Here is a 24,593-nt window from a genome sequence, read left to right on the forward strand (position 1 = left end):
CGCCATCTAGTAGTGAAACTAAATCAGACCAACGAATAAATTGAAGAGCATACATTTTTAAAACCTTCATATCGGTTATAGTTTTAAAATAAAAATAATTAATTCTTAAAATTATACAGATATGTAATTGATGTTAGAAAATAATAAAATCCATAGACAATTTTGTATGCGATTCCGAACTTTACTCCCACCCGTCATTCACGCATCTTCACGCCCGACCATAGACAACGTGTTTTGACAAAGTTTTGATCGAGTTAAAAATGACGAGGCTCACATTTATTTAGAAAAAAAATAAAAATATAGTGATTTTTTCTAATATGACCGTGTGGCGAAAACTCGACGATGAGGACTGCTACGCTGTCGGTGAGTACTGTGATAATTTAATAGAAAATTTAAGAAAGAAAACTAAAAGTTTCTTGTACAGTAATCATTTACTGGTCCATATTTCCCTCCCGCTGAGTGCGATAAATATAAACACTGGCTCACTTCGGTAGCTAACTACTGTAATTTAACCAACGATAGTTTGGTTATATCATATTATTTAAATATCGTCTTATGACCACTCCCTCGATAAATTTACTATAGTTTGAGATAAGTATTCATTATTTTTTTGATGTCAAGTTCACTTGATGACGTCTTGGTATGATTTTTTTTTTATCAAATCGTATCAATATTGTTGTTTATTTATAGAGTAATATTTTGTGTTATCTGTCTTACTTCTCTAATGAACTAGACATCATTACTAAAATACACTGTGCTTAATATATTTCTCATAGAAATTCAATGATAGGAAAAAGTAAACACAAGTTAAAAAAAGTTTTTATTAATTTTTTTAGATTCTTTGCTAATATAAACACATTTAAGCTTACAAAATAACTCATATCAATGTTTGCTTATCATATTTTTATCACTAATACAAAAAAAAAATTCACAAATTAATTGGTGTAAGTGAAACTGATTATATTACTAATATTGATTTCACAATAAGAAATTCTTGAATGGATTTTCGACTATAATTATTTTTGTAACTTGAATTTATATTTTTTTATATTATTCGATTATTATTATACAGCAACAACTGTCTTTCTTGTATGTTTTATCTGTATGTCAAACCCATCATCGCTACACAATTTGTCTAAAATTTTTACCTGAGAAAGTAAATATGAATGTTGTTTTTAACTTTATTCAATTATTTTAAACAATAATTTTTATAGTTGTCATAGGGCAAATTATGTAAAAATATCTAATATTTCATCTTTTTATATATTACTCAATTATATTATAGGTAAAAACCGTTAAGATGATTTTATGTTTCTACTGAACTTTCCCTGTTATTGAGTTTCTTGTAATTTCAACTTTAATTTTCTCTACAGAATTGTACTTTGTACGTACAGTAATTAGTGAATTGGTAGCTCGTAATTGGTCATTCAAACAAGCAACACAAAGTTTTCCTCTTTGTAGAAATTACTTAAAAAACATTATAATTAGCTGACTTTCAAAATTGCTATTTATATACAAGATATTGAACGGTTACGAATTTTTAATTCTTAGAACGAACAAATCTCTAATGGTGTTGTATCCTCATTCAATTTTTATTTTGTTTACTAGTTTGTTTACTAGTTGTATATCTTTACTGTAAACAAATCTAATTAGTAATGCCAGAACATAATTTTGTTCATCCTTATGTGGTCATGGCAACATTCAATTTTAAAAAAACTTTATTATTTAGATTATATTTCTGTTTGTTAATACTTAATGACTTGACACACCAATTAAGTGGGACAAAATAATTTTGAAATGTTTTTAAATCAATAGAGAATCACCTAATAGACCAAAATATCTATTTGTCATTTGTTTTCATAAAGTTTAATTTTTTTTATAAAATACCCTTTAATTATATACTATATAAATAACATTTTAACAAATTTTGGCAGGGATTAAATTAAGGATAAGGAATAATTCCTTAATTTAACACCTGATCAGGATCTTTAATGGCAAACTTATTTATATTTATTATTAATAGAGCTTGAATAATTAACTATTTTATGACAGTAATGACAATTATTATATCAGAAAAAAAATATTATTTGCAAAACGTAGTTCGATTTGAGAAAAGGTTCACATACAATTCTACATGCATTTAAGATGAGTATTTACAATGATCGCATTGACTGTCTTTTTATGTATCATAAAGTTTTGTGAAGCGAGTTAGTAAATAAAGTTTTGAAAGCATTTCGAGTTGGAAAATATTCTCAGTTATATGAAACCATACCAAAATATTATGGAATTCGAGTCTTGTGATGAATTACAATGAAACTCATCAAGATTATAATTTAAACATACTTGTATTTAATCATATACCCAGAACAATTGAAAGGAAGTGGTCTCCACTGCTTGAAAGCATTGGAAATATATTTTGACTATCGTGATGGCCCAGTGGTTACAACACGTGCATCTTAACCAATGATTTTGGGTTCAAACCCAGGCAAGCACCACTATGTATATATATATGTGCTTAATTTGCGTTAATAATTCATTTCGTGCTCGGCGGTGAAGGAAAACATCCTGAGGAAACCTGCATGTGTCTAATTTCATCGAAATTATGCCACATGTGCATTTCACCAACCCGCATTGGAACAGCGTGGTGGAATATGTTCCAAACCCTCTCCGTAATGGGAGAGGAGGCTTTAGCCTAGCAGTGGGTAATTTACAGGCTGTTACTTTACTCTACTTTGACTACTACTGTTTAGCGGTAGAATATAGGATGATCATATGTATGGTAATACCCAGATGGGCTTGCACACAGCCTCATCACTAAGTCTATAGTACTCAATGTCAAGGGATAGCGCTTTATTGTATGGCAGATTTTAATCTAGATACAACTTACTTAACTATGCCTCTCGAGATCTTATTGGTATCTTTTGAGTTATGTGAATACCTGAATAAGGGCTTATGTTGAGGTAACTTTTACCCTCTAACGATTGTTGCCGTTGGTTCAGTTGTACGGCATTTGCTGTCTCATCGGAAGGCTTACGTATCTATACCTTTCGATCCGCAAGGGAATGAACGATATTAAATACTACTATTTGGCGGTATTGAACATAATATGAGTGGGTACCCAGACGGGTTACCCTCAAAATAGTGTAGAAATGAAATTGAATGATCTCAGTGAAACTTTAGAAAGTAGTAGTTATATAATTTCAGCGTTTGCCTGCATAATTTAACGATAACTATTCAACGATTGGGCCTGATTTATTAGTCTAATAATTGTTACATGTAAAACCAGTAATTAACACCGCTCCGGTTCATCTACCCCAATCGTATTATCTAATTTGTATTGTATTTATATGTTTCCGTATCAATGAGTAATGTTGTCTTGTTTTTTCAAAATTCGACCAACCATTGCTAAAAAACATATATAATACATTGATTTAAAAGATAGGATAAATTAGGCTCAGTCAGACGATACCTTGTCATCATTACAATAAAAAAAAAACAAATGTCAAAAGTGACATCGATATTTGATTTTGGCATGCAATAAGTGCAGGGCCGTGTGTAAAAAATCTTTGAAGTAAGACATTTCTTTGGGTCAAACTATTATAAGCAAAACTTTGAATACGATTGTTTTTTCGCTTGCGTTAGTGTTGGTTAACACACGTGTTAAGAGATTTTGAGTGTTTACGTTTAGTTTTGTAGTGTATTTTACTGTTAATAGTACTATTAGTTGATATTTGGGTTAGTGGTGTTACTAACATTTATACATATTGTGAGTATTTGCTGTATTTTAATATTCTGTAGTTTTTAAGTTTTATAATGGAGGTTGATACTCCTCCCGAACCCCCTGATCCAGGTGGCTCATTAGATTTAGTTCCCGACAATTGTTCTTCTCCTTCTATACCTTCTCGTAAACGACAAAGTACTAATGATTCGATTAATTCCGACTCCAACACAAAGAAAACGGTAATTCATCCCACAACCGCAACTCCCTCCATCCAAACGATTTATACCCATCCTTCCTACTCTGAAGGCCCTAAAAGTTATTTAGACAGTGACAAAGGCCCTTTCATTGTTCATGTGTCCCGGGAAGTCTCTGATCCTGCTTCAGGAACTACTATACGGGCTATCAAATTTGGGCAATTTCTACATACTCACAAAATTAGTGGTATTATTAACGATGGTCTTAAAAATGTAGGACGCAATAAAATATCTGTCGAGTTTTCAACAAGCAAGGCAGCAAACTCCTTTCTAGCAAACCCTGTTATTGAAATGTGTAAATACAAAGCTATTGTACCGACTTTCAATATTACTAGAATGGGTTTGATTAAGGGTATTCCCGTGGACTGGACAATGGATGAATTAGCATCATCACTCGAACTTCCCTCTGGATGTGGTGAAGTTTTAAAAATCAGACGCCTTAACAGGAAAACTTTTACTGATGGTGTTATCACATGGGTCCCAACCCAATCTGTGGTTATCACATTTAGGGGGCAAATGCTTCCCAATAAAGTGTTTTCCTATCATACTTCCCTACCTGTAGAAATGTATAAACTTCCTACGATCCAATGCCTGAACTGCTGCCGTTATGGACACATAAAAACTCAGTGCCGATCACAACCTAGATGTTTTAAGTGCTCCAAATCCCACACAGGTGAGTCTTGTGATGTAAGTAAGGATAACGCCACTTGCTTACATTGCTCAGGTGTTCATTTTACTACGGATAAGGACTGTCCTGAATTTTCACGCCAACAATCCATAAAAATTGTTATGTCCCAAGACAATGTGTCATATATAGAAGCATCCTCACGGTTCCCTCCTGTTCGTAGATCCTATGCAGAGATTGCAAAAGAGATGTTCACCCCTCCTATATATTCTCCAACTATCCCAAACAAATCTATCCCTTCCCCTATCAGATCCTATCGTAAGACTGTTTTAAGTACTCCTCGCCCAAGATCACCGCTTGGAAAAGGATACGATAAACAGGCTCACCAATCCATTGTTAGCAATTGTCCCTCTACTACTCCCAATGGTTGTGCTCTCAACCAAAATACTTCTCTCCCCGTAAATAACAATCCCAACTTCTTGGAAATGTTAACGAAGATTCTTCTAAGCATTATTTCAACCTGTAATGATATCCCCTTACCGTCCAACGTTGCTCAAGACTTAGGTCAACTATTCTCAATCCTTAAAAATGGCCCCAATCAGCTTCCTTCAATGGAACTGCAAGAGCGTCCGGCCTAAAAAACATGAACTCCTCTCTCTAATTAATCTCCATAAACCTGTCATTATTGCCATCTCTGAAACTTGGTTGATCCCTGGATCCCGATTTCGGGTACCGGGCTTCTCCTGTTTGAGAGATGACAGGAGTGATGGTTATGCCGGGAGTGCCATTTTTATCCGGCACTCCCTTCCCTTTTCCCAAATCCCTCTATCCCTGTCCAGCCAGCATATTAATGCTGTTGCTGTCAGAGCCCTCAACATCTCTTTTCTCTCCCTGTATATCCCTCACCCTAATCCCGCTTTAATTCCCGATTTATCCGCCATCCTCTCTAGTCTCCCTCATCCTATCCTTGTCATGGGTGATTTTAATGCCCACCATACCTCCTGGGGTTCACATTTTTCTGATTCGTTTGCTCTCTTGTTGATGGACATATTTGATGATGCAAACCTCTGCATCCTCAATAATGGCTCACCAACACGTAGAGTATACCCCAACCAAAACCCAAAATCCGTTGTTGACCTATCCCTAACCTCTCCTGCCCTTGCTTCTCAATTATCCTGGAATGTCCTATCATCCTCTTTTGGTAGTGACCACTTCCCTATCCTCCTTTCTTTAAATAACCGATCCATCCCATACTCCAACCCAAATCCTTTATTAAAATATAAATTAAAACATGTTGATTGGTCTGCATATGCTGAATCTGTTGACGACATGATTGACTCCCTCTTTGCGTCGCAAGACTATCGAAATGTAATCCTTTGCTACGACCTTTTCGTTAATGGTATTTTAACTGCAGCTGATCTCCATTTTCCCAAAAAACACATCTCAAAAAATCATTTGCTTTCCACCCCCTGGTGGGATGAGGAATGCAAACGATTAACTGAACAGAGACTAGAGGCTGAAGAAACATACACTATGTGTATGTCTATGGATAATTTTTACAAGTATCAGAGAATCGACGCTAAATTAAAACGACTGATTTCTAAAAAGAAAAAAGTCAGTTGGATTCAATTTTGTGAATCCCTGAGCCCTCGTTCCTCTTCCTCTGCAGTCTGGTCCCAACTTAAAAAATTCCGCCGTTGCCTTAACTCTGACAACCCTACCTCAAATACTCCTTCTGAGTGGCTTAACAATTTTGCTGATAAGCTTGCCCCCCCTTTTGTCCCATATGAGGACAGTTTTCTAATTTCTACGCCAGCATCTACTTTGGATGAAATGGATGCCCCCTTCTCTTTTTGCGAACTTCAATGTGCATTAAATGGTTTATCCGATTCGACACCTGGGGAAGATGGCGTTCCTTACTCTTTTATTTCCAAATTGAATGATAAAGCTAAACATTGTTTTTTAAATATTATAAACTCGGTTTTTATCAAAGGAATCATCCCGCAATCTTGGAAGTCACAAATTGTTATTCCCATTCTTAAACCGGGTAAGAACCCTTCCGATTTCAATTCTTATAGACCTATAGCTTTATCATCTACTTTGGCAAAGATCACTGAACATCTCTTGAAGAATCGCCTGGAATGGTTAATGGAAAGCAGAAACATACTTGCTCCCTCTCAATTTGGCTTTCGGAAGGGGTCGAGCACTATTGATAGTCTAAGCATACTTACAACAGACATTCGAATTGCCTTCGCTAAAGGAGAGTACCTTGTGGGAATCTTTCTTGATATATCTTCTGCATATGATAATGTCCTTCTTCCGTTGCTCAGGCAGAAAATGCAACAGCTGAGTATTCCTCCGAGGATAGTTCATTTCATATGTAATCTGTTAACTTGCAGATCAATAACGGTAAGACACCAACATCTCTCACTTCCCCCCAGATTCGTCTGGAAAGGTCTTCCTCAAGGCTCTGTACTCAGTCCTCTGCTTTATAGCATATACACTCATGACCTCGATTTGTCTGTTAACAACTTTTGTAACATCCTCCAGTATGCTGATGACATAGTTTTATATCATAGATCAAGTTCCGTTGAAAATTTATCATTTCGATTAAACTCTGCTTTGCATTACCTATCCCAATGGCTCTGTGACCATGGCTTGTCGCTGTCGATAGCCAAAAGTCAAGCAGTGATTTTTACGAAAAAAAGACGTATTCCTGCCTCTGATCTGTTTTATGAGGGTCAATGCATTAACTTTGTAGACAAAACAAAATTTCTTGGTATAATTCTCGATTACAAACTGAACGGAATTTCTCACTCCGATTACATAGCCAAGAAATGTGAAAAATCTATTAATGCCCTTAGAGCAGTGTCTGGAGTCTGGTGGGGAGCTCACCCTTATACATTAAAATTGATCTATAACGCAATAGTTCGTAGTCATTTGGACTATGGACTGTTCGTTCTAGATCCTTTTAATAAATCAGCTTCAGAAAAATTAAATAAAATACAATATAAATGTCTCCGTATTATATTGGGTGCGATGAAATCCACCCCTACTAATGCTCTGCAGGTTGAGTGTGTTGACCCTCCTCTACAGATAAGGAGGCAATATCTTTGCGACCGCTTTATCATCAGATTGTTACAGCTACCCTCCCATCCTCTACTGATTAGATTAAACAAACTATCCCACCTTTGTAACCCAGATAATCCGGCATCCCCATTCCTATTAAACAGTTTCCTCAAGTATACCAAACTCCCCCATCCACTTACCACTTTTCCCTCTAATCCTCTTTTTTCCACCTCCTTTAAAGCACTTATTTATAATCCTCCGGTAATAACAAATCTTGGACTCGTAAAAGGTTCCCCTGATGCTAATATCCAATTTCAAACAATTTTTCATCAAAATTGGCCTAATCATCTCCCTATATATACTGATGCCTCTAAGCTCTCGCCGACCGGCTGCGTTGGTGCAGCTTGTTGGATTCCTAAATTTAAAATAGCACTATTATTTAAATGTCCCCCCGAAACCTCTGTATTCTCCGGTGAGGCCATCGCTTTACTGGAAGCCGTAAAGTATGCCCTGTCACACAATATTCAGCAAACAATTATTTTATGTGACTCACTAAGCTGTCTGTTAGCCATTAAAGAGAATCCTTTTCGTAGCAGATCAAGACTTTCAATCGTTTTTAAGATCAGAGAGGCCCTGTTGTCCTGTCATCAACAAGGGCTACAAGTCCTGCTGGTCTGGATTCCTAGCCATTCAGCTATATCTGGTAATGAGATGGCAGACTCATATGCTAAGATTGCTATCCAATCTGGTACATCTGAGCATTTTGCCAACACATCTCAGGATTTGCTTTCTCTTGCCAAAGCTGAAATGATTAAATCCTGGAATTCTTTTTGGGTTTCATCAAAATTGGTCAAGGGTAAATATTATTCGGCGTTACAACCTGAAATTCCGAGGCGACCTTGGTTTTCATCTCACAGGCACGCTGACCGTTGGGTCACCTCCACCATCTGTCGGTTACGCCTCGGCCATTCATGCACACCTACTCATCTAGCAAAAATCAGAGTTCGTGATCACTCGCTGTGTGAATGTGGCCTAGACGAAGGCTCTGCAACCCATATCCTGTTCCTTTGCCCTAAACTTCTTCGTCCCATTTATGACATCCTCCCTCCTAAAGTCCCTCGCCCTATAAATGTTGAATGTTTGTTGACGTTTGTGTTTAGTCCATTTTGTTCAATCTTATGTAAATATATCAAATTAAATAAAATTAAGTTGTGAATAGTCCAATTTTTCATATTTTATTACATATATAGTTTAGAATACTAACAACTATTTTTTTTTTTTAATTATCTTATTATTAACTCTTAATGTTTGTGTTGTTCTAGGTTAAGGATTAACAAGGAAATTAATACTACTATTCTTGACTTTAAAATTCAATTGAGTTTAGTGTCTCAACCGTACCGATCAATCTCATTCGTGTCTTCTCCATCCTACGTGACATTGGCGAAATAATCTGTGCCCTGCCGGCACAACTACAAGCCATTAAACTAAGAATTGAATTGAATTGTGTGTAAAAAAAGTATTTTTTTAATTACCTTTTTTTATATGTACTTTTACTAAGCCAAATTTCATCTTTCTTTTTTTCTCCATATCAACTTAATTTACAGACTTATCTGTTTTCGTAATTTTCGTAACAAGACTTATTAAGTTACGATTCACGTTTTTTTTCTAACACATATTTAAGAAAATTCATTTATTAAGATAAGAATTGATAAAATTAAATGCTTAAATATATACAAATATGCACTAAAACTAGTTACTGTAGAAATCTTGACCGCGTGGAATGGTGGCAAGAATGCTAGCAGCATTTCCCCGTTGAATCGCAATTCCGATCCTCTGGGCAAAAAACGAACCAGCCCTCCTGTCACCAGTGGAGGCAATGAGGCGAGGTCAATACACATGTTTAAAAATATTAAGTTTGATAGACTATAGCGTTCCATGTAGAGCAACGTTCGTGCAAACGTTCGACGCAGCGATCGACGTAATGCTTACACGTCTGTTAACGTGCGTAATCTGTAACATTTCATTCTATGTAGCGTTTATTCAACGTTAAAATGTCGGATTTGCATGTAGTTACCCCAATACATACGTTTTTTTTTTAATGTTGTTTACGAAACGTCGAGCGTGGTGTCACGAAATTCTATTCGCTTTAATATATCACTTATTAGAACAACTCGTTATTTTGTTACAAACTAGAGCAATATTCTCTAGTTTAACTCATGTTTTTAACATCTATTATTTTAAAGGTAAAGGACAGCCCACTAAAACTCCAAACTGGTACAACTATGCTAAGTAAAGCTATTTGGCGGTAGAACACGTAATGAGTCAATCAAAATCAAAATAAACTTTATTCAAGTGGGCCTTTACAAGCACTTTTGAATTGTCATTAAACAATTAAGTGAAGCTACCACCGGTTCGGAAAGTAGATTCTACCGAGAATACTGTAGTTACTCTTTTTTCAACATTTTGCTTTCTGGCTTTAAAATACGATATAAAAACATAAAAATAATTTAAAATATTCTATATTTAAATAAACATAGTTCTAAGGAAATCCCTTAAAAAACCCCGTTGCTAGACAAATAACCGCAAATCGAGGTCTTGGATTCAAATCCCAAGACGCGCCGATAAAATGTGGTCGCGTTTAGTGTACATCTCCATGTTTCTAAATCTGAACGTTTTCCATTCATGGTAGATTTCCCGTCGAAAAGAGTGAGGGACTACGGAGTGTACTTCTGTTTGTTATGTTCTGTGTAGTAAATATTTTGAAATTCGCTCCCGTGTCCGAAATCGGTTATGACGACATCACGTGTAGCCTATTCCAATCAGACAAAAAATATATATATATGAGACATCACATACATTACTCTAATCCCAATGTAAGTAGCTAAAGCACTTGTGTTATGGAAAATCAGAAGTAACGACGGCACCACAAACACCCAGACCCAAGACAACATGGAAAATTTTCTACATCGACTCGCCCGAGCCCGGGACCACAGAGACCGGTGTACACACTACTCGACACGGAGGTCGTAAAGAATAACAAACCCTAGTTTTACGTATACCATGCGATTTACTAATAACTCATCTATATTGTGTATAATACAAAACATTACACATAACTACATAACACGATAACAGACACGTTCAAATCGCCAATTTTTCACGCAAATCTATATTAAATATTCAAACTCAACTCAAACTCAAATTTATTTATGGTCAATTGAAACAGTACCACCGGTTCGGAAAAGAAAATACCCTGACCTGGGAAGAACCGGCGAATGAAACTCAGCGGGTTTTTTTTATTATTTTATTAAATATAACAGATTTTTATATCAAGATTTGAAGAAAAGAAGATATTTAATACCGATACGGGCTCTTGCATTCCATCTTATGACACAGATGTTTCGAAAATTTAAATAAAATTCGCGTCATAACGCCCCCTAATATACCCGCATATCAATTTATAAGCATACGCTGAAGTATGAGTCGAGACGGCCCAGTTATACACGTGAACTTTAACCGATGATTCCGGATTCAAACCGGTCACCACTGTAGTTTTATTTCGTGGTCAATGTTGAAATGACTTGCCGTAAACTCAAACTCAGTAGAAGCATTACACTTACTTATTACTATAGAAGAGGAAACAGCTGAGAAAAACCGGCGAAAGAAAGTCAGTGGGTCTTCTTTTGTTAAATTTATTAAATACATATTGAATATTAATAGAAATAGCCAGGCGCCGATCGTTTCATTCACTATGTGTGTCAATCATAAACTCACTAATTACTCAGTAAAATAGGCATGTGTTGGAACCCTCCAACATATCCCTTCAACCCGCATTGGAGCAGTGTGGGGACATAAGCTCCAAATCTTCTCTCTTAAAGAAGAGGTGGCCTTGCTCGGTAGTGGTACATTTTCAAACAACAACCAATTATTACGTTTTAAGTGAACTTGTGAACATAAATGTTATATAATCTTTCGAAATGTACATATATTCTCCAGTGAAGAAATTAATGAAAAGTACAGCTTATTCCGATTCTAAAAAAAAGGTACCCAAATGTTTTCGAATATAATTCGAAAAATATAATTACTTACTAATGTTTTAAATTATAGATGAATATCCGTATCAGCAATTATTGATTGATAATCATGACACGTAATCTTTTTTTTGTAAAGATATGGATCTAGTGTTCTATCGTATATAGCTCAACGGTATATATGTAGCTAGATAATACTGCGCAGGAGACAATATATAGCGTAAGTAGCCAATCACAGGCGATCTTGCCATTCTCACGTCCAATGGGAAAGTTATCTTTCACGTAGAAATTTAAGGCTCAAGATCACCGTCTTTGAAACTTCCCAAAATATATTATTTTACAGAAAATCTTGAATTAACTGTTAGTGTGTTTGGACCTTATTTCCTTATTAGCTCTCTGCACCAACAAGGCACTCATAATATGTATTTTAAAATTAAATTAACAGTCTTTAAATATTCCATTGCTGGTTGTACACCTCGTCTCCATTTTGGTGAAAAGGTAGAACGACGCTCCAATACGGCTGTTTCGTTATACGTGTCAGATTGTTATGTGCCAAATGCAGGTTTCCTCACGATGTTTTCCTATGACCGCCTAGCACGATTAAGCATTTATAACACAATTAAGCCAATGAAATTTCAGTCCTATTTGCCGGTGTCTATAATAAAATCCAGTAACAAATTATAAGTCAATAGCGCAATGGTTTACGGGTCGCCTAGCGTGAAGTCGCAGGATCGATCCTCACCCCTATAATGTCTTACCCACACCTAACACAAGTGATAAGCTAAAGGAGTACTTATTCATATTAGTAATTCCTTAATTAATTTGGGACATTGCTACTAAAAATTAAAAAAAAAAAAATAGTGCGATACAGACATTAACTAACCGTTGCAAGTTCTACTGATAATAACTAAACTGTGACAACCAATGCTTTGTTTTAAAACAACATACATACATATTCAGCGCAGAGAGTTTCCTGTTTCATTTCCTTATTGAAACAAACAGTATGACGCGGTAATGATATTGTACTATGAATATTATTTTTATATAAAACGAACGCACCGCTTGATCCGATTGTCAGCATTTGAAGTTCTACGTATACCTGATAGGGCTCGCTACCAATAAACGACGTATTACGTACGATTTATACATACATATATAGGTGTAAATATGTGTGTGTTCCTATAATAGGGAAGATGCGATATTTTTATTTTTGTGTTTATTTAAAGAACTCTATACAGGATAGACCACAAGTATAATAAAAATCCTAAACAATCTAATTTACTGCTAAAAATGCAGTTTCAAAATGTCATAACAGGAGTGACGTCACTGAACGCTAATTAGTGTTCTGAAATACGTTCCGTTTCAAGTTACTTTAATTCGTAATTTTTATTATAAAAGAACACGAAATCAATCGTATACCTTGCAGTGGCCCTTTTATAATTTTTCAACATTTTAATACGAAAAATTCCATAAATATTATATTTGCGTGTTCCCTATTGAAGTTGGAATAAAGATGAAAATACCTGAGATTTATGTGTTAGTGCATTCTGCGGAGTTTTTGATTAATAAATATTCACTTTAATTTTACTCCCAAATTTAACGTATCCCGTTACGTTGGTAACAGTTTCGTCGATGTTCAAAACGCCATTTTATTTCGCAAATCCTTTATTAATATCATAGATTAATCAAGCTCTCGACAAATGATATCGCGGCTTTTCTCCTTTTGTGGTTGAAATATAGGATAGCTACCTTTCCCAGCTTCATAGGGGTAAGGATAAGGGTATATATAGTAGTACGACACAACTTAGATGTCGCATCGGCAAAATTCGTAGCCGATCACACCCGAATTGAGTACGCTATCCCAAATTATCAATATTTATTTCTCATGCGAATATGATCTTTGCACAAACGTAATAACTTGTAATATCATATGACCTAATATATTCGTCAATTTGACGCGTCGATTCACATGCACTTGCTTTCTCTGACGCGTGAATCTATAGCGACGAATAGCGTCGAATGTCGCGATAGGGAGCTATTTCTATTGGTTATGTAAATCGGCAGTAATCGGTTTTATTTTCATTCCATTGCATTTTCCGATGCTACATCTAATTTGTGTCGTACTATACACGGGTCTACATACAACCCATAGATAAAATAACGATCATAAAAAGAAAAATATCTAAGAGTACAGTGAGGGATTTGTTTATATTATGTTTTATAAGTAAAGGTATACTAGTCATATACCCTTAGTGGTCCACAATACAGCTGTTAGTGAATCGAATAAAATACCTATGGTTTCTTTATCTTTATCTTACTTCTAATGGAATAGCCCATATATATGAGTATAATTTATAGGACTCCCTGAGTATATTCGAAATGCAACCCAAAATAGATGCGACAGAAGTCAGGGGAAGTCGATAATAATAATAATTGTATGTCGTCTGACGTCACGTCTGGATATTGTCGCTCTCATATCTAGAGTTCATTTCCAATCTCTAAAAATGTACATATACTCTATAGAAACGAATTTCATACTTTTGAAATGATCAATGTGTCATAAGTAATTAATGAAAGTTTTAGTATTGATTATGTTTACATTACAATTAGTCTGAAAGTCATATTAGTAAATAAATATTAAACAATTATTCTTATCAATACAGTTTAAAGTAATGTATTAAACGTGAAAGTAACTTTGTCTATCTGTAATGTTTTCACGGCTGAATCAGTATATCAAGTTTGATGGAATTTCCTATGAAGCAACCTTAAACCCCAAAGACCTAACTTATGAACGTCTTTAGATAGTGTCACTCGGGTGAATTTGTGGGTAAAAACTAGTAGAGCAGTATACATGGAAATAAAAATTAAAAAGCATAGAGTTACTCTCGCTTGATTTTCATGCATGAGATTTATTTGGCAGGAAAGACTTAGTGGGTTTCTTGTCATCAGTAGAATCTACATACTAAACCGGTGTAAAGTTTCTGTTTAATTTATTTATGACGTTTTAAAATTGAGATTGTTAGTGCTTACTTTGGGAATACTTTAGAATGTCACTGTAAGTTACTAAGTACTTGAAAGTTCTATTCGACAAGGAATCTCATTTTATAATGAGGAGAATTGTATAATGAGGTTTTATTTCAGTGATGTCATATTTTCCATGTGTCATTTGATGGCATGACATGTTAATATTCCCTGTTTTTACGTTGCGCGTATACTAAACTTTCTTATAATATAAAATAACGAATAAATTAAAAATAAAAAATCACACTGGGACAAGCGGTATCAAATCTGCTACTAACGATGCATTGGAGTCAGAAAGATGTATTTTAAATAATTTTATTTAGTTCTTTAAATCTTAAATAAAGCACGTAGTTTTTAATATTTGATCTCTATTCGGAGGCGTAATTTTGTATGAATTATTTCATAAAAGTCTTTCCAACGTTCAAGGATTCTTTTTTTATAATGTATAATATCCGGTAGCTTTGCTATCTCATCCAAGTTTTGAATCAACAGATAAGTTGATAAAAGACCGGAATTTAGATAAGGATAAACTTATCAGCGCGACGATGCATTTTGAACTGACAAATGTATTAGCCGGTTTTTTTAAAGTCATGCCTCGTGGTATTTTGGAGATAGTTTGTCTGTGTATTGGAAATCTTCCTTATTTGAATGGAGTTTAATAGTTTATTACTTTTAAAATCGAATTATAATCTAATTAAAATTATTTATATAGATATATTTTACAGAATCTTAGAAAGCGTTCAAATCTTCTGTTCCAATTACATTCAAAAGAATCGTTAAAGACTGTTTGTTTGGTAAACGCTTAAAGCTTTGTTTGTAATATACAACACTAATGACTTTTTAGTTGATTTGCACACCTTGGAAATGAGATGATCGCCTCCAGGCTCTTTCAAATAACAAAAAAATGTTTATTATTATTGTAAATGTTACATGAATTTCAAAACAAATATACATATTATACATCCCGCTGAGTTTCTTTCGCCGGTTCTTCTCAGGTCCGAGGTGTTAAATTCTGAAAGTAGATTTTTTACAACCAATAAGTATTTAAAATCACTTCTTTATTGAATAAAAATTTATGACTTTGACTTTGATGCCCAGTAAAAGCTTGTGTGCGAAAGATTGTTGATGATGGTATCCGTATGAAAACGACATAAGTCTTAAATTTACATTATATATATGCGCGACAAATAGGTGAATAACTGAAAATCACGTTAACCAATTTTGATAATTCTTTTTTTATTATAAAATATATACTTAAAGAGTAATTTGGTGAAAGTTTCTGAGCACAGGATCCATGACAAAGTAGCGGAACGTAAGGGAACGGAACAATTCTGAGGAGCACGTTAGCGATATTCGGTCGAATCTTTTATTTATAGGTTATTTGGATATTTGAGTCACCTTCCGTAATGTGGTTATGTTTATGTAATTATCATAGTCAAATATTATAATCAACTAGCTACCCACCCCGGCTTCGCACGGGTGCAATACTGATACTAAATATACTACAGAATTTGTTTATTTACGACATCACATCGCAAACTTCTAAAATTATCAGTGTTTCTTTACTATATTGTTCATGTATTATATACACAAACCTTCCTCTTGAATCACACTATCTTTTAAAAAAACCGCATCAAAATCCGTTGCGTAGATTTAAAGATATAGAGACAGAGAAAGCGACTCTGTTTTATACTATGTAGTGATGGAACTCCTATAAGGCTCACAGTTAGGGTGCGATATGGGGCAGAATTTCTTACTATCTTTAATCAATTTGTGTATGTGATGTGATGTCATATGTTGTACGAAATGTAGTTGGTCTTTTTCAAAGTTTTTTTGCTGAGGTCGATTACAGCGCTTTCGAGGGATCCTTGTAGTTTACGCCGCATGACGTATTAAATCCGCATTTTCGAAAGTCTATTTTTGCTTTATTCGCAAGTTTTCTTTGAAATTGTCCTCGAAGTAGTTTCTGACTCATATAAACGAAACGCTTAATCTATCCATATTAAGAAAAATTAGTTAGTCAACATCATCAAAAACCGACTTCGGTTTTCCGACGAAGTCGGTTTTTCTTTTTGTTAAAATTTTTATGTGTATTTAGTATATAGTATATATGTATCTTTTGTTGAAGACTCATAAATAGCATAATTAAATAAACTAAGATGGTATGTCCCGTGCCTATAATTAAACTGATTTTTAATGTACACCGCATCACACGAGTAGCACAAGATTCACATATTCAAATGATATTAAATATGAAACAACAATCATTTTTAATGCAGTGATTTGTCATCACGTCTATCCCATGCGTTCCCCCACCTGAGGAAGTCCAATTACCAATGTCAAAACGTGACCCGTTAATGTTGGCCAATCCGTGATTCAAATACGCTATTAAACTGGAATGCCAGAACAAAAAGGTCATATAACCAATTAAATAATTAATGAAAATTGAGAAGTATGTATATGTTTAGTTTAGTATGTAAATTATTATCTTTTTTTAAGCTTTTTTGAGAATAAAGTATGTAAATATACAGATGTCGCCTATTATTTAAATTCAATAAAAACGTCTAGATAAATAAATAAGTATAATTTTACCTTATCAAATAATTGATTCTCATGTATTTTCTTAATAAATTAACTGATTTGATATTCGTTGTATTTCATACGGGAAAAGTACTAAAATATATTTTGATGTATAATATTTTTTAATATTAAACTCACTTATTGATAGGGAAAGTTAAATATTCCCATGGCTCGAAAAACCTATATTAATTTTATAAATGAGGAAGTAAGTCTTTCTATCTGTCTGTCTCTCACGATCATACCGTTGAACCGAATTGGATGAGTCGAGATGGCCCAGTGGTTAGAACCCGTGCATCTTAACCGATGATTGCGAGTTCAAACCCAGGCAAGCACCGCTGATTCATTTGCTTAATTTGTCTTTATAATTCATCTCGTGCTGAGGAAACCTGCATGTGACAAATTTCATAGAAATTCTCCCACATGTGTATTCCACCAACCCGCATTGGAACAGCATGGTGGAATATGTTCCAAAACCTTCTCCTCAAAGGGAAAAGAGGGCCTTTAGGCAGTGGGAATTTATAGGCTGTTGTATTATAGGTTGTTGTTGTTGAATTGGATGAAATATGTTATGAAGAAAGCTTCAACTTCAAGAAAGGATATAGGCTGATTTTTTGCCTGACACATGTCAACCAACATCCTAAAAGGCAAGCGAAACCGCGGGCGAATACTAGTAGCTTATATTCCAATGAAAATATACCACGAAATTTCATCAGTTACATTAGTATCGGGGGACAGGTGGAGCGCTCGATCGGTTTTGTAGAGCTTCGAATCTCATCGACAGCACCTGCAAAGTATTGCCACTTACAGATCTCAACGTTTTACGTGCCATTGAGAATTGTTATCAGTTTTCGGATTCGGTAATAACATTTATAGGGGAATGTTCGGCATTGTTCGATGAAGTTTATATTGCTGGGATTGGAAGTATAAATATAATTAGTTAACTTTTTGTTACTTTATCATTAGTATATTATTAAATGTATGTTATATATATATATTTATGTAAGTGTGTGTATGTTTATATATATATATATATATGTGTATATATATGTATGTATGTGTAATGTAATTCAATATAAGGATGGCTTTATGCATCTACGTTACGCTCTTTCTTGCATGTGCTAAGGTTGGCTGGTAGATAAGGCTATATAGCTTTAAGCCCGCCTTTTGCTCAATTTATTTTTTGTTAAATAGTTGTGCAATAAAGTTTAAATAAATAAATAATAAATAATAAGTTGCGAATGCGTGTTCTATATTTTGTCCTGAACTTATTCACTTAATGCTTAGGTTTTTTAAATGATATATTTAATTGGCCAAGCATATGGATCACCTGATTGTAAGATTTAACCACGACCCACAAACAATGACGCTCTAAGAAATAATTAATCATTCTTTTAATCGCCAATGCGCCAACTACCTTGTGCCCTGTGAATGTAGTTACACAGATTCTTCAAACCGAAACTGAACAATAATAAAATTGTTGTTAGATGGTAAACTATCTGCAAATTGGTTGGTACCTATTTAGACGGATATGCAAAGAATTCAGGCGCAATAGTAACGGTTCTATGCTTTCCGATAAGAATCCCTAAACAATAACCCCTATATATTTTTCGGCCCACAGAACCACGGGATTATTAGACCTACATATCTAGCCTAACAACGAATTAGACTATTTAATTTATACAATACAATACTATTTAATTTATACAACGAATTATATTATTTAATTTGTCCACAAATCCTGGTTACTTTTAAAACTATTAGCCAGTGTAACTACAAGCACAAGAACATAACACCTTAGTTCCCAAGGTTGGTGGCACATTGACGATGTAAGGAATAGTTAATATTTCATACTTCGTCGTTGTCTATGGGTGATGGTGACCACTTATCATCAGGTGACCTATATGCTCGTCTACCAACCTGAACCACAAAAAAATGTTCCAAATTTAAAAATAACTTGAAAAGAACTATGTCACGAACGTTTGATGTCATCAATCAGATCCGTTCGTCTATAATGCGACCCTATCTATATTATCATTGATCAGCATTCGCAGTGAGCGTTCGTTTCGCGTTGTTTTTGGAGCTGTGTTGATTCATAACCCATTGTAAAGGATTAATTATCACAAACGTGAGTAAAGCGGACGTTATTAATAACTTGGCAACCCAACTAAGTAATTACATGGACATCTGGTCCGTCTTATCCACTATTTGCTTTCCTTTTTGAATTGTTTGTTTTTTTTTTTCGTTGCATGTAAGTCGGTTCGCTTATGGGAATCTTTAGTTGTTTTTGTTTTTAGTTCGTAATTTGAATGTTTTTGTTAATGAAGGTTTTTTATTTATCGCTTTGTGTTGATCGGGAATGATTTTAGAGTGATTATAATTACAATGAATCACGTTGAATATGAAATAGCTTGTCATATGTATCACACGGGTAATTCAATAATATTTGACTTAAAAAAAGACCCGTTGAGTTTCATTCGCCGTTTCTTCTCAAGTCAGGGTGTTCCTTTTTCCGAACCGGTGGTAGTGTTTAATTTGACCATTAATCAGAAAGTGTAATGCTAACGTTGAATAAAGTAATTTGAGTTTGTTTTCTTAATTTGTAAGAAAATTTATATGTCGTATTTATTTTACTTTTACTTTTGACTTACGACGTTATTCCTCCATTATTACAGTGTTAATCGTAAATCAAAATTAATCATCTAAATTTGGCAGCTATAACACATAATTGATACAAGCGAAATTCCAGCCTCTGAAAGTTATATTTAAAACTATTTGTGCCCGCGACTTTGTACGCGTTTCAATTGAACAAAAAAAAATTATTGTAGCCTAAGTTACTCCTTATTATATCTGCTATCTGCCAGTGAAAGTCCCGTCAAAATCGATCCAGCCGTTCCAGAGATCAGACGAAACAAACAGACAAAATTTGTAAAAAAATGTAACATATGCATTGAGTAAAAAGGGCTATTTTAATATTACAAACAGACATTCCAATTTTATTATATGTAAAGACAATCATTGCGAGGAAATTTCATTGAAAAAGACTATTGTTTTTTGTAAGATAAATCATTACTTAACGGAGAAGCTGATAATAAACGTAATAAAGTAAATTGCTTCTCTAAGTAACATATTATCCTTGTGATCGTTAAACTTGGTTCGTAATGTGTGCTGTCCCGCAGTATTAACGTCTTAATTAATTTCGTAACGAGGGAGACCTCATTATCCTAATTATAATGTCATCTCACTCGCTCATTGCCCTGATTCACGCGATAAACTTTTGTTCCAAATAGGACTAACGTGTATTGTGCGACACTGATTACATAATTGGTGATAGTTTTAGATACATCAGACCTAGATGTGTGTTATCTAATTTACGCAGATATTTAGTAGAATCGTATATACACAAAGTTGCTTCGATATAAAAATTACTTTCATTTAGGTTATGTTAAAAAAAAAACGCGATGACACCATTAAATACTAGCTTTATGCCACTCATCAGATATTCTACAAACACACATCAGTATTCAATATAGAAGCGGAGCCAGTGTAACTACAGGCACAAGAGATATGACATCTTTGGTTCCAAGGTTGGCGTGGTCACCAATCTTGGTAATTTGCGATTAAATTGGCGAATTGGTCATCGGTGACGTCACTTCATCAGAGGATCCATTTTCTCGTCCGCCCTTCTATATTGTGAAATAATTTTGCCTTCATAAATCTTAATGTTAATCTAAAAACTTTGTCAATCTAAAATAATCGAGTAAGATTTCATTCCGTACATTGTCTTCCATGTGCTAAATTTGTGTTTATAATTTCATTCGGTGATAAAGGTAAACGTCTCGAGAAAGTCTGAATGTGTCAGAGGGAATTGTGTCACATTTGTATAAAGCCACATTGGAACAGTCTGACGGAATGCACTCGAAATCTTATCAACAGTAAAGCCTTAAAGAGACAGGCTGTAAGGATACTTTCATTTTTAACATCAACTTACTCTTACATCAATAATATTACAATATTATTGATATATAAGTTGATGTTAGTAATACCATAAGTTCATAAAAAATATGCTATTTGTCATAAAACATGGACGCATTAAGAAAAAAAGAGACTAAGTCCGTGGAGTTACAGACACCAACTAATATTATAAAATTGAAAGTAAGTATGTCTGCCATCTCTTGAGGCTTAAACGACTGAACTGATTAGATGATATTAGATGATTTTTTTATAGGGATAGTTTGAGTCCCATGGAAGAACATAAGCTTTATACTTTTTTAATTCATCTCCTAATGTCGTAAAATAAGGTTGACAGTTTGTGTGCTCTTTGATTTTAAATTAATTGATTATGCTCCTTAAATATTTATTAAGTTTAAAATTGTAATTAATATTTTGCGACATCTTTACAATATTAAATTATAATTATGTCTTTATGATGGCATAAAGTTAGGACGGCGCCTAAAACCCTTCGGGGCTGATTTTGGCGACCCAGTGTTATTGTTATGCCAAATTAGTTCGTGGCTTTATTCGATGACGCTTCGTCCTCATAACGATTGGCGATATAACACACTATTGTCACCCTTATTCACTTACCCTAAAGTCTAAAATGGTTTAAATATTTCTTTTACAAATTTCACAATAGCCGTTGACATGTATGTATAGGTTGGATGTGGTATGAGCATGTGTGTTTGGGGCATTGAAATTTGTGAAATTTTATTGTATAAGTTTTAATGGTATTGTTCGATATACTTTGATTTGCATGTAAAGTTATTTGTAATTTTATGCTTCGTTCTAAAAGGAAAATGTATCAGCATACTGCTGGTCAAATGTCTTACTCTTAAGAAGATACCTCTCTCATAAAAATAAGAGTTATTGTTTGCTACTCGGTACTAAGGTGATTTCACTGTATATTGTATTAAATAACTGACAATTTAATTTCTAGTTTAATACACAACGAAGTTATAGGGGGTTAAAAAGGGCCTGAACTTCGAGAAAAGCATAATAAGGCCGTGCCGCATTTTTTGCTATAAAAGAAAGAAATACAGAGATAATAACACTTACCTAATTGAAATAAAACTAGCTATAACGGATTTGAATCGCGTATATTAATTATTTTTAACATCCCGACGTTTCGAGTAGTTTACAGCGTTCGTGGTCACGGGTTCAAATCCGTTATAGCTAGTTTTATTTCAATGTGTAATCGCGAAAATTTAAGACTTACCTAATTACTGATAGCTTTTACCTAATATGTGATGAATTCCTCCATTTCACTCTATAGTAACTTTGCATGAGGTGAGGTCGTTTGCCACGTATCACATAAAAAATGACAAAAAAGAAAAATCGCGTGTCATCATCGTTTCATCGAAGCGCATCTACTTAAATGATCAAATTATATAAATACTAAAACTTCTTTCACGGTATTCTCCTTCGATGATGAGCTGGATTTATAAACACACCAGAATTTACCTGTAGCTTGGCTTGTGTTTGAAGGGGCTCCTAACTAACACTATGCTTCTAACACTATGCTCTTTCCTGCACCCACGACAGCGGGTATGTGCTGTAAGATGGGTTGAGCGTTTAAGGCGTGAGCTCCACCGTCGGGGCACCACGGTAGCATGCGAAAGCTATGTGGCGCCCGTCGAAAAGACGGAGAGGGTACCGCTGGTTTACCTATAGTGAATATTTTGGGTTTGTTCTTGGCAACGGCGAGTCTCACATACACCCCAACTTTCGAGAAACGCGAAGCATTTTTCTAGCGAGATGTAATAAAAGTAAAGGCATGAGAACGTAATAAAAATAATCACATTTTTAATATTGAGATGAAAAATCAGTAATGGATTTAAACCTGCATTGTTTACTTAAATAATGTACCACATAAACTAAATATCACTTTATATATAAGAAATACAATGAATATTATTGTTCGGTCCTCAATTTTAGTGATTACTGTGGGAATGTTTTTGACTCAATTGCTCCATTGTCATCTAAATTTCCAGTAAACGATTTAAATAGTATTTTATCTAATTTCACCTTGCATAATAGAATAGGTATTTTATTCTTAACGGCATTCTTTTTCTTAAATAGTAATTCGAAATTTTATTCAAAATTTAAATTCGATAGCATAATTCTAATTTTACCTACGATTACTTTTATAGGTACGTTGTACGTGCGTTGGGGGATTGCCTGCTAAGCTTAAAAAAGGAGCCTAAATTATGACCTTCCTTTGGTTTCACGTTTTCATACCACATTTAATTAAGAATGAGTTCAGTGATTTTATCGTGAAATAACAGGATATACAGACAGACAGATGATTTACCTTGCCATTTATTTATATTACTGTTGATAGATATAAAAAAATGGTAAATATATAATTCAGTGATAGATTTATAGAAATCAATAAATACTACTACTACTAATTCTCCTACTTCTAGCTGTTTTCTAAAGTTCTATTGCTGAACTGGTCAGTGTTCACCCATAATAAGTCTAAAGTCTTTTGCATCTACCCATCTGCAACAAGTTAATACCTGTTGACTTCCAAGCAGGATATATTAATTTAAATAATTGTATTAACTAACATGACTTTGTATATTTTAAATGTTGAAAAAGAGTAACTACTGAGTTTCTTGTCGGTTCTTCTCGGTAGAATCTACTTTCGGAACCGGTGGTAGCTTGAGTTAATTGTAATATGACGATTCAAAAGTGCTTGTAAAGCCTACTTGAATAAAGTTTATTTTTGATTTGATTTGGCTTCAGTTAGTCAAACTGACCCAAAGAGTGTCAATCTTTGTTATTAATAATGAAAAAAAAAAATGTTGCAATTTCGTACACAGTGTGTGTACTGTGTTATATACACAGCACACTCATACATATACGCTCACAGCTTAGTGATTGTCACATGATGAAACGATCGCGCATCAACAAAGCATATCAAAACCCTATTTTTTCAGATTCCAAAATAATTAAATAAATAATATAAATAAAAATAAAAAGCCTTTTATTTCTTGCACAGTGCTGCTTTTAGTACAATTTTGGAAAAAAAAGAAAGATTATAACTATTAAGAAAAGAAAGTTAATACTTATTTAATAATATTAGGAAAAATATAGTTAATTATTACTAGTTTTTTACAATGTTTAGATTTTTTTTTTTTTATAGCAAGAACCCTCCTCAGGTGAAGGTGAAGGCCTCCTCTAAAGAAGTCCATTTCTCTCGGTCTTGTGCTATTTGCGGCCAGCAGGGGCCAGCAATTTTTATGATATCATCTTCCCATCTCAGACAAGGTCTGCCTCTGAGGCGCTTGCCC

The 24,593-nt window shown here is 34.2% G+C and overlaps 1 protein-coding gene across 1 annotated transcript in view; it reads left to right on the top strand.

The window, feature by feature from the left end:
• The first annotated feature begins 211 nt into the window (after window positions 1-211).
• The window catches only part of LOC124539661 (dedicator of cytokinesis protein 1), a 73,169-nt gene continuing 48,787 nt past the window's right edge, over window positions 212-24,593 (top strand). Inside the window, exon 1 of the mRNA XM_047116966.1 lies at window positions 212-363. Within this exon, the coding sequence (XP_046972922.1) occupies window positions 318-363 (46 nt within the window). The 5' untranslated portion in view covers window positions 212-317. The remainder of the gene's footprint in view (window positions 364-24,593) is intronic.

This window comes from Vanessa cardui, chromosome 23, assembly GCF_905220365.1.
Source record: "Vanessa cardui chromosome 23, ilVanCard2.1, whole genome shotgun sequence".
NCBI lineage: Eukaryota > Metazoa > Arthropoda > Insecta > Lepidoptera > Nymphalidae > Vanessa > Vanessa cardui.